Source organism: Brachyhypopomus gauderio, chromosome 5 (genome assembly GCF_052324685.1).
Source record: "Brachyhypopomus gauderio isolate BG-103 chromosome 5, BGAUD_0.2, whole genome shotgun sequence".
In the NCBI taxonomy this organism is placed as follows: domain Eukaryota; kingdom Metazoa; phylum Chordata; class Actinopteri; order Gymnotiformes; family Hypopomidae; genus Brachyhypopomus; species Brachyhypopomus gauderio.
In genome coordinates, this window is record NC_135215.1 from 3076921 (window position 1) to 3088673 (window position 11753).

Sequence of the window (11753 nt, forward strand, 5' to 3'; positions counted from 1 at the left end):
AAAAACTCACTATCAATAGTCTGGCTTGACTTCCCAAAGGCTTATCTCACTGTTGTCTATCGGCTTATGCAAAAGGGACACAGAGTTCTGTCTAGTGCCATATGATGTAATGAACCTGGTAATGTGACACGTATGGAAATATTTTACTGAAGGAAATCTCACCACAAGATGGCAGAGGCATCATAGTTAGATGCACAATATCCCTTTATATTTTCCCAGATTCTATCTATTTCTGAAGGCCGGCGAATGGCAAACAGAGGTCCAAAGGCTGAGAATAGCACGAGACAGCCATTATAAGGCCGTCGCAGATGACGTGACAGTGATGCCCACGTCCATTGCAAAGACTCAATGGGTTTTCAGTGTATTGGACAGCAAGGTCAACTGGGCATGCGTGCAATGTTTCTGCATTCATAAAGGGAAACAACTGAACATCTTCAGTGTCCAGAAAAAAATACAGATTCCTTTTTATTCCTATTACTCCTAAGAACATCAGCTGAGAGAAAATGGGAGCTAGCAGTCCAGAAAGCTGAGATCTACCACAGACGCTGCTGTGACCCTGAGATAGCTGCTGAGGATGCAGAGGGGTTCCCCTCCAACATGTACGGATGCATGATCCACAGTCCCAGCTGTGTGAGCTCAGGGCAAAGCATCTTCTGGTGTGGAATTGACCAGATTTTATTGAATGTACTGACCTTTCATTTTGATGCTGATGACAGCAATATATTTATCAGTTGGTATAACTTGGTATCACTATTTAATATATATAGTGTGTGAAGCATGTCCTCTGTCTTTATAAAATGTCATCAGGTTCTCATGAGGACCAACCAATTGTTTTTTTGTAAATTAGAACTCATAATCATGTATGTTGTTTATGAAAATATTTTAACTATATCAAACCACTGTCTCTTATGGGAAACAATGTCAAATTTCTCATTTGGAAATCTCCTGCATGTGGTTAGATTAAAAGATTAAACATTGCATTTGTTGTAATGTTTAAGGTTATATTTGTTGAACTAATCTTAATCCAAAACCATCCGGTGTTTGAAAACCGATCAGCCTTTCTGAAGGCTAATTCATTGTAGTAACCATAGCAACAGGTATTTCCCAAACCTGTTTCTTGTCTGTGTTTGCGTCTTGGTGTCTTTGGCTTTCAGGTCACATGATCAGCGCTTCCATAGCGATCAGGAGTGTCTGCTTTGTGTCACTGACCAGGTGCTTTTCACATACAGGAATCACAAAAAACAAACAAACTAACAAAAATCTTTTCCTTCAGATACAGGTAGATTAAGAATTTTGTATCATTATAATAGATTCGAGCTTTCTGATATTTTAGTCCCAACCAGATATTCATTTGTGATTTTCAGTGCAAATGTCATCTAAAAACAGACTGCTATATTACTGTAGTGAGTCTCATAGTGTGTTTCTCAGCAACCAGTCAGTCAGGAAAATTCAGTCCTACTCTGGCAGTTTTATTTCTTTCCAAATTTATCACTGAAGACACGTATAAAAGTTATAGACGTCTCCCCGATAAAGTAATCCAGTCTGAGTAGGGCTTAACCCACACATACACACAGCCTTTCTTTGTCAATTTTTATATATATACTGTATATATATAGACATTGTTGATAGTCAATCGTATTAATGACTTAAGGATTAACAAGTCAACAAATGTGTTGTTCTCTAGACATTATTCCAAAAGGCAGGTGAAGAGGTGTGTTCTCATCATTAGTAGATGATTAGTGTGTCACACTCAGTTTAAAACATTCATGCCCTGCAAAATTTGTTTTCTTCACAGTATTCTAATTCTTTATATATATATATATATATAAAGATTATATATAAAGAATTAGAATACTGTGAAGAAACCAAATTTTGCAGGGCATGAATGTTTTAAACTGAGTGTGACACACTAATCATCTACTAAAATCAAAGCACCTCCACAGGTGTCATTAAATTGCTTCAGTTTGGTTCCCTTGTCTCAGTTTGGTTCAATATGGGGAAGACTGCAGACATAACAACTGGCCAGAAGACCGTCATTGATACCCTCTTTAGGATAGGTGAGCCACAAACGTTCATAGCTAAGGAGGCTGGCTGTTCTCAGAATGCAAGCCACCTCTGAACCTGAGACAACATAGGAACCATCTCAACTGGGCCAAGGAGAAGGAGGGCCGGACCGTTGGCCAGTGAACCAAAGTCCTCTTTTCCAATGAAAGTAAAGCCTTTCATTTGGGAATCAAGGAAACCAAGGGTTTGGAGCAAGAGGGGTGAGGAACAGAACCCAAACTGCTTGAGGTCCAGTGTGAAATATCCAGTCTGTCATGATTTGGGGTGCAATGTCTGGTGCCGGTGTTGGTAAACTCTTCTTTCTTAAATCCAAGGACACCGCAACAGTCTACCAGAATGTTATAGGGGACTTCATGATTCCTTCTGCTGAGGATCTGTATGGAGATGCAGATTTCATCTTCCAGCAGGTCCTGGCCCCTGCCCATGCTGCCAGAAGCACCAAAGCCTGGTTTGATGCCCATGCCTTCACATTGCGTGCTGGCCAGCCAACTCGCCACACCTAAACTCCATTGAGAATCTATGTGGTATTCTCAAGAGGAAAATTAGGGCTTCCATAACTCCCAGGCAATGCCACAGGCTGATTGCCTCAATGTCACGTCACATCGAGGCAGTGATTAAAGCAAAGAGATTCCCTACCAAGTATTGAAGATTGACATTTCATTTTGAAAGTACCATATTTTGATTTATTGATTTCTGCAAAAATTGAGAAGTATTTTGGGCTGATATCTTCACAGTATTCCCCAATTTTTGAAATCCAATTTTTGTGGGATGTTATGGGGTTTTATGAGCTGGAGGCTCAAATTATGTAAAAATAAACAAATAAATACTTGAAATCATTTAAATTGTGGGCCCTGAATTTATAATCTATGGAAGTTTAACTTTTTGAATGGAATTATGGAAATTAATCAACTTTTCCATAATATAATTTTTTTTTGAATGGGTCTATGTATATATATTTATTTGTTTAAATTAATCAAAATAAAAAGGCTTAATAAAATGCTTATGTATTTTCCCATCAGGTTCTAATGAGGACCAACCAGATGTATCTGTCATGGTGAGGCGGCCCCCTACCGGTCGCCTCCGTCCACAGCGGCTGTTGTTGTTGTTGTTTTGTGACGTTATGTTTGTCCCTCAGGTGGGCGGAGCCCGTGATCCGTCATTCATGACTGATCTGGTCATTATATCCTTAATTTGGATCTATTGCACGGGTTTTTGGTTTGCACACTTTCTATTAAACCATCCTTTTTCCCTGAGACTTGGCGTGATTGCTTCTTTTTTAGTTGCTCACCCTGCCCGTCACAGTATCAAATGTATTATATGATTAAGATTAAGACTTGAGCAAATGAGGAATTTTTAGGACATCTTTGAATAAACTAGAAATATGATCTATTAATAAACATTCAAAACAGCTGGGAAGATTAAAAACCCTCACCAGAATAAACTAAATGCCAATAAACTAAATGTACTTTCATCTGTTGAATTATTTGTAAACAAATTATTTTGTCTGAGTCACTTTCAGAAGCTAATACAATGTTTTCACATGTGGCACAATCTATCAAAAGATCAAAACAAGTGAATCAATTGAAACAAACTTTTTAAACGATGCATTTGAACTATGCTACAATGTTTTTAAGGGTACATGTCAGCTAGTGGGTGAAAATGTGGGGGGGGGTGTTTTAATATTCTTGTTTGGAAAATATGTGCAAAAATGTAAAAATCTTACACATGCAGAGCAAAGTATACAATATTTCGTTGGCTCAATGTCATTAAAATGATTGAATGCAAATCTAGAGTTGAAACCTAAAATTATATATTTTATACTAAGACATGAAAGTGTGACAGCACATATGAATAATGAAGAGAAAAATATACAATGAGATGAACATTACAACACAGATTCTCTTTACTGTCTCTACATGTGCTATATGAACAGTCCAACAGTACAGTGGATTGAAGTGACTGCTGAATGTCTTCTGGTGACACAAACACTTCCGGGTCATAGAATAAGTCAGGCTGCTGCACGTTTACCTCAGCCTGCCGCCCATCTTGCCCTTGCCACGACCTTTGGCACTGCAAGACAAGAAAAGAGAAAACATTACTTCATATTGGTTATTATAATATCACCAGGGTAGTGTAATTCATAATGCAAAAAGTGTGTATGATCTTGAAGAACGAAGAAGTTAAATGGATAAGTAGTTACCTTTTACCAGCAAGATCATTTGGACTGCAAATCGGACTATAAGGCAACTATCTACACCTTGACATCTTAAGAAAAGTTTATTTGGAATAACTTAAAAATACTAAGTTTTGATAACTATATTTAAAACAAAACAAAAAAAAAGCAGAATTAAAACAGGAGATACATGTGTTAAGATTATGAAGATATATGTTCATATATGTACATGCACCAACATGCAAAGCACATCTCTGTACACAAGAAGGGTCACATTTACAAGATGGTCATATATGTTCCCAGTCAGTTTCTAACTTTTTCATTACTCGCTTTTGATTGTTAAGTTTCCAAGGGCAGATTAGTAATTTGCTTTAAACTTACCATTCAATCTGAAGTGTCCCCACCTCTCTCCAAATAATAAATCCATCGGCTAGACATCTCCTAATGACTATTCTCTCCATAGAGGATAAGTTCATTAAAAGTATCTAAAACTTCCTAGACACACATTATGTCTAGTCATAGACTACACTGTTTGAAGTCTTTTTTGAAATCTAGGACAAGACTTAATAAGTGCTGTGATGACCTTGTCTAAATCTTTTTACAATAGATAGAAGGCAGGGAAAGCAGGAATCACAGGAACTGGTCATATTAGGATCACACTTACAGATCCTAAAGATTTTTGCCCCTCGATGCCAGCTAGCTTTAGGGTTCGAGCTAGCCCACATGCTCCGAGCTTGCTCCTGTAGGCATCTAATGGTCTCAAAGGGTCTGGGTCAATAAGCATTCAGCTCAGGACAACTGCTCACTTCTCTTGTTCTCTATTCAAACAGAGTCGAATCAGACTAAATGATTGGCAATGATTCTTCTCCGATCAGCAAATCAAAGTCACGTCATAGCTGCGAGGGTGTTACCGACTAGAACGTCAGTAACACTGTTTTTTTTATTTCTCCCAGCCCAGCATCCTTTAACACCAGGGAAAAGTGACCAGTGTGACTCAGAGTACTTACCTCTGGTGATCCCTGACCCGAGCCAGAAGCTGAGTGATCTGTAAGGAACACATACGGAAGCCTCGCTAAGCACAAAAACGACAAGACGCATTGGCCCACAAAGGGGTAACCTGGGGATCCATGGACGTCCGCAGGAGAACCGGCCCCTGACCGAACCCTGCCAGTCACCTGTTTTACGCCCGCAGCAGCAACCGAGCGAGACTCCAGACCCAAGATAAGTCTGACAACAGTTACTGACAGCAGGCTACACAACAGTGGGGTCACCATCCCCACTGGCAACTACTTACAACTTCTGCTGTTCATTCACTCGGGATTGGAGAAGAGTGATCTGAAAGCAAGTCACAAATTTAGACAGGCAATTTATGGGTGCCTGTGTGCATGGCTGCAAAATTGAATCTACCCTTCACCTGTATTACTGATGGGAGGAAAACAATGAACATTTAATTGTCTGTTTAGCCAGCGCTTATTTCACACCTTTGTTCAAAGACATTTCAAATGTAATGGATCAAATGCATATGACACCAATATAATCAGTGTCATAAGTTCCGGGGGTTCAAACATTCATTTCAAGTGTACTTTGCAAGTCGTGAAACTCGACAAAGTACTTACGTCATATTTCTGTCTCTTAAGTTTCTCGCCGAGGTCAAACTTCTCAGCCTCCAGCTGCATCATCCACTGCCAGAGCTCATTGGCCTTCTCCCTGCAGAGCGAAGTCAGAAACTCAGCCAACAGGTATTTCCAAAACCCTCTGATGGGGAGGGTAAGCCCAAGGTTTGGGTGGGGATGGGTCCTGGGACAGGCTGCGTATGAGGGCAGCGGCTCACTTCAGTTTGTCCTCGGACAGATGATCGACGTTGAGTGGCTTTCTCCTCTCAGCGAGGATCTTCTTCTTCTTCTCCCTCTCGGTCTGTTTCTTCGCCCCTTTACGGCCCTCCATCTATCAGGGGTTGATTTCAGAGTGAGATAAAAGATAAAAGATGTCCCACACAGAATGAGCTTTAACGTAGGCTGTTAGCCAGGGGTGTAGTAGAAGTTCCAGCAGAGGAACACAACTGAGAGCTACGTAGATGTTCAAAGAGAGTTGTGCCCTTATTTACTTGTTTTAAACAATCACTATATAATCTCTGGAGTCCTCACCTTCTGCTGCAGTCCACCATACTGCTGTGTCATGTTGGTGAGAACTTTCTTCTTTTTGGCATCCTCATCCAGCTTCTTCCTCTGTTCTTCTTGCTCTCTCCTCTCCTTCTCCTCCTGTGGAGAGTCATAAGAGACAGAGACTTTCCTTCGCACGGCGCAACACCAAAGGACGCTGGGATAGCGGTGCGCCCCGGAGACCGGCCACTCACCGCCAGACGCGCTTGTCTCTCTCTTTCCTTCTCCGCACGGATCCTCTGCTGTTCCGCCCTCTCTGCACGCCGCTTCTCCTGCACGTAGTCCCAGGAGAAAGGAGCAGGAGCGTTGCTATTTTTCCCTAATCAGCCGGGACAGACTTCATCTGGGTCTTATGGGCACACCAGCACTTACGATCCTGTTGACGAGTGCAATGAGTTCCTCCTCATCCTTTTTTCTCTGAATGAAGTGAGCCTCGATTAGGGACTGCAGCTCGGACAAATCCTTCTCCTGACGCTTCCTGTGGATATCCTGACGTTTACGCAATTCACACATGCAAACACATAAGCACAAACACAGACACACATTATTTGTAATGTTACATCGAGTTTGGTACTATACAAATCAAACTCTAAATATACTTCTAACCTTAACCATTTTGAAGAAACTGATAAAAAAAATATTATACAGTAGTATTATAACAGTATTAAGGATATGGTAGGCCTAGTAGGTCATTTGAAGTAGTGATATCTGATTTCACATGTATTGCAATACAACTACACTTGTAAAAAGATTTAGCCAAAACTTTTAAAAATCTTAAACTAGAGACAACTCACATCAAAGTCCACTTTGTCTCCTTCAGGAATCTTTGGAGCCGCAATATTTTGCATGAACGACCTGCAATTTTCCATGAAAATGAGCTTAGCACAGTTCACGACAGTTTATATATGTGAAAGGTAGTTGAATTAGTTCAAGGAAGTGCTTACTTTGGCTTTGGCTTTAGCTCATCTGTATCAGGAAATATAAACATTTATGTTATTATTAGCATTTCCATTACACAATCTAAACATAACAAGCACATGTGTCTGACAGATACTGAATCTTAAAGTTCCAAGAAACTGTTTGGGTACTGTCCATTTTCACCCCATATTCCCTCGTTAACAGAGTGTTAAGAGATTGTTATATTGTTTGAAATTTGCAACCTGACTTGTGAGAAGAGGTAAAGTTATGCAAAGAAGACTAAACATTTTTACAGGAGTTTCAATAAACTTAAAACTTACACTTTTGAAGTGGCTTACCTTTTAGGTGAAAATGTCAAATGCTTACAGTGTGTGACAAAAATCTACTTTCCTTACTTTATAATTTCAGAATCCTGTTTCTACTGTTCTGTGATTACGGCACAATTTGAGTTACCTTCAGTTGGCTCTGAAATTATAAAAATGATAAAAATGTCATGACAGAGGCAGAGTCTGTATAGACTATAAGATACATAGATCATGTTACACCATACATGCAATATCAAAATAGAAAATAAAACTAGTATGAAAATAAAAATTACCTGCAGCCTCCTCTTCTGCAGGAGCTGTTTAGAATAATAAGAAAAAAATAAATGTATCAAATGTATCAAAACAATATGGATTAAAAAGTAACATAACAACAAACGTACAATTACACATTACAACTACACAGTAGGTTTTATTCAACCAGTGACAACCCAATGTTCTGACTGGCAATAACAGTAGCTGACAATGATTCTTCATCAGCCCATTTGCAAATGATTCTGTGCATTACGAGATGCGAGTCGTACGGGCAAACGTGTTGGTCTTCCTTCACCTACATGCAATAGTTGAACATGCTCCACGCAAAGATTCAGGAAGGATCGTTACAGCGAAGAGCAATGCGTCATAACGCCATTCCATCTGGGTGATTGGGTTCAGTTTTTGGAACACATGGTGAAAACTAGCATGGGCATTATTTGTAGTATTCTGCATGGTGGGTGTTGCGGTGATTGCTAGCAGTAACTTGTATTATAAAAATAAATAAAAAATGATAGAAAGGTTGATCATTCTACAAAGGTAAAACAGAAGGTAAATATGTGGTTACCTTCTGTTTCAGGTCCTGCTTCTGACATGGAGATATGAAAAAAGATTAAATATTGTCTATGCTATGGAAATCTGACACAACAAACTTCCCATGAAGTCCTGAAAATGTCAAATGTATTTGTAAAATACAAAAGCGAACTATGAAAAAGTTTTGTTTCAAGGCAGTGGCAGTGGTACAATTTACCAGAACAAATACGTCACGAACGCTACTGACACAGAACGGAAATGAGAACAGTAGAAAAAACTGCAGAACTGTGATGTTACCTTCTACTTCAGGTTCTGGTTCTGATATGAAAAAAGAAAAGAGTTGAACATTTTGAAATACCCTTTTTGTAGAATAAAGGGGAAAATGAAAACAAATGCGTCATGAACTTCTACAGACGATGCAGAATAGAAATTAGACTTGAATGTGAGTGCATAATTGCGTTACCTTCTACATCAGCTTCTGGTTCTAATATAAAAATATGAAAAATATTTGATGATGAACGATGAATTTCCAAAAAATAAATACAAAGAAATTGTAATAGTAATGCATTACATACTACTACTGAGTAGTCATAGCAGTATAGCAGTTATAGCCTGTAGGAATGACTGTTATACTGTTATAGCCTGTAGGAATGACTGTTATACTGTTATGGCCTGTAGGAATGACTGTTATACTGTTATGGCCTGTAGGAATAAAGCAAATGTCCCAGTGTCAAATTACTAATATTAAAATACTAATACTAAAATTCTAAACTTTACTACTACAAGCATATTTTAATGATGCCATGGAGATTTGAAGTATTATGTTCATAGTTATGGCTCTAAAATATTACATGCAGCTGCACACTCAACTGTCTTTTTGTTAATCTCAAATATGTGGAGATATTATATTTCAGAGCCAAGCATAGTTACTTTTAACTGCTATTGGTACAGTATATAATTGTAATCAGAAGAAATATGGAAACATAAGTAGGGGCTGACATGTAAAAAATGGATGAATGAATGAATTAATGAGCTGATACATTAAAGATATAATTTACAAACAACATGGTGAATGTGAAATACATGCATATCAAAAGTTGCAAGACTCAAGATTTACCTTCCACTTCAGGAGGAGGCACTACCGTAAGAAAATATGATTGGTTGTATGATTAATAAAAAAGATGCAGTAAGAGAACATCTAACATAATTAGTTTGAAACAACAGTAAAAGAGTTATAACATGGATCAGCTCGGGATCAGTTACTGGATGAAGTAGGCCCACTGAAGAAACAGTTTTATGAAAACAATTCAGTTTTTCTTCCTTAAATTGTCAAACCTGAGTAATGTATACTACCCTGAAGGGTTTAATAAAATATAAATTCTTAAAAGGGTTCATTGTTACATCAAAACCAACAAAAAAACAAACAAAAAACAATTAAATTGGAAGTTCATCCAAGATTATCTGAGACCTGTTGAATGAGTGTGAACAGGACATGTTCATGTGTGTTGGGAAACTAAACTAGAATGATATAAGCAAATCCTGCTTATGCTAATTGATTTGTCCATGTAAATTTCTTTGACACTTATCTCCTTGAAAAAAAATGCTATTTAAAAAAATCTATTCCTATTTTTCATTTGCAGTGTTCTGTGAATTTGGTGAGATTTGGTGTCTTATAGATAGAGCTTTATTGGACTCAAGATTATAGTCTTCATGGTAGTTTTGGGTTGTTGGAGGCAGAACAAAACACTCCAGGGTTTGATTGGAAATGTGTTAGAAGTAGGCTATGCACTTAAGGATTGTTTTAAATAAGAATGCTAGTTAGAGGTAAATAATTTATGTAAAAACCATCTGAAGTGCATAGAAATCGTTCAATCTTACACTCAGTCAAATGTGAAATAAGGTGAACCTCCCCTTTTAGACCATGTTTTTGTTGCGTTATTAGCTTCTGCAAAATGATTTCAGGAATGGCCTGAATATGCTAGTCATAGAAAATTCCATTATATGCTAATCGAGACAGTTGCTAATATTATAAATAGACAGGTGGATGTATATGTGTCAAAACTTTCTATCAAAAAATATATATTTTTATTAACAAAATGATATATATTTTTAAATTAACAAATACCTGCCATGCTACACATCATGTTTGTCACACCATGCATTATGTGCAGCTCACAATCATGATGTCCTTTTAATGCAACTCTCCTCAAAACTGAACGACCCAGTGTGGTATCAGTTAAATGATGGCCATTAGTAACCTGCACAGCAGTTCGCTAATGGTGTCCCAGTGTATCAGTTTAAAACGGTGAGTCAGGATGAGGACAGGGTTGTTACAGGAACTTGGTAGGAATCCGATGAACCACAAAGGAAATGAAGGTACTGTTCAGCATCGCCCTGCAGGTCAAAGGTCAACCAAGCATTCTCTAAGGGACGTAGAAGACATGGGAGGAGCGAAAGCACACAGGTCACAGCAAACCAACGCCAAGGCTGAGTTTTACCTTCTTCTTCAATGTCCTCCTCGACTGAGTGGATGGATTTGGGATTAGTAGATGGATACAGCCAAAAGCAGAAAAAGGCAAATGTTCATTCTGTGCAAGTACAGCTGTAACTTTGTGCAAATTAAGTTTCTTAGGTCAGTTTTCACATGCTCACTTGCATTGTTATGGTGATGTGCTGTGAGAATCGAATGTATTGGATTATATGACTATTGTATATTTTAACCAAAAAGCACTTATCACCTTTGTCAGAACATTGAGATCCACACAACAGAAGATTTATTTCCTATCAATATATAATCTGAAACAGCATCTTTATACATCATTTGAATAAGATTTCCTTTGTAACAATTAACATTACCATAAATAAATCACACTTATAAAAGGCTTTTCTATTGACATTTTGCAGTTTGAGAAACATTTGAATGTGAACTGACACTAGACTGACATAAGACACACTCCAGATAACACAATAAGATCATTACATAACTTTCTATGTATAGATATGAAATCATCTATACAACGAATGTTCTATTTTTTAATACTAAGATCTTATGATTATGGCTATTAAATGAATCGAAAGCCACATTAAATTTTCCTTCTGGTACTGTCTCTCCATTTCCATATATCAATGACAGATAGGGTACCCAACCCTGGTTTAAGACATCTTTTTTAATAGATTTATTAATGTTTCCTGTTTCTAGTCCTTGACAAACTGACCTAAACAATAAACTAAATAAACACAAATGAATCACTGCAACAACAGTTTATTAATAATCCCAGACGATAATCTCTTCTTCTCAGAGAGCTTACCTTCTTCCCTGTATGTACAGCA

The 11753-nt window shown here is 38.0% G+C and overlaps 1 protein-coding gene across 2 annotated transcripts; it reads right to left on the bottom strand.

The window, feature by feature from the left end:
- Positions 1-3945: 3945 nt before the first annotated feature.
- tnnt2e (troponin T2e, cardiac) lies at positions 3946-8900 on the bottom strand. Of its 2 annotated transcripts, none has more exons than XM_077004925.1 (14): positions 8887-8900; positions 8721-8741; positions 8458-8478; positions 7913-7936; positions 7768-7779; positions 7341-7362; positions 7191-7251; positions 6769-6885; positions 6591-6668; positions 6382-6495; positions 6069-6181; positions 5854-5944; positions 5245-5282; positions 3946-4134 (listed from the first exon to the last, which is right to left on the bottom strand). In XM_077004925.1, exons 7-14 carry the CDS (start codon positions 7242-7244, stop codon positions 4089-4091), a joined length of 651 nt encoding a protein of 216 aa, XP_076861040.1. In that variant the 5' UTR covers positions 7245-7251; positions 7341-7362; positions 7768-7779; positions 7913-7936; positions 8458-8478; positions 8721-8741; positions 8887-8900; the 3' UTR covers positions 3946-4088. The 2 variants fall into 2 exon arrangements, with proteins under 2 accessions (XP_076861040.1, XP_076861039.1); XM_077004924.1 differs by lacking the exon at positions 5245-5282 and adding an exon at positions 5532-5572.
- Between the last annotated feature and the right edge of the window lie 2853 nt (positions 8901-11753).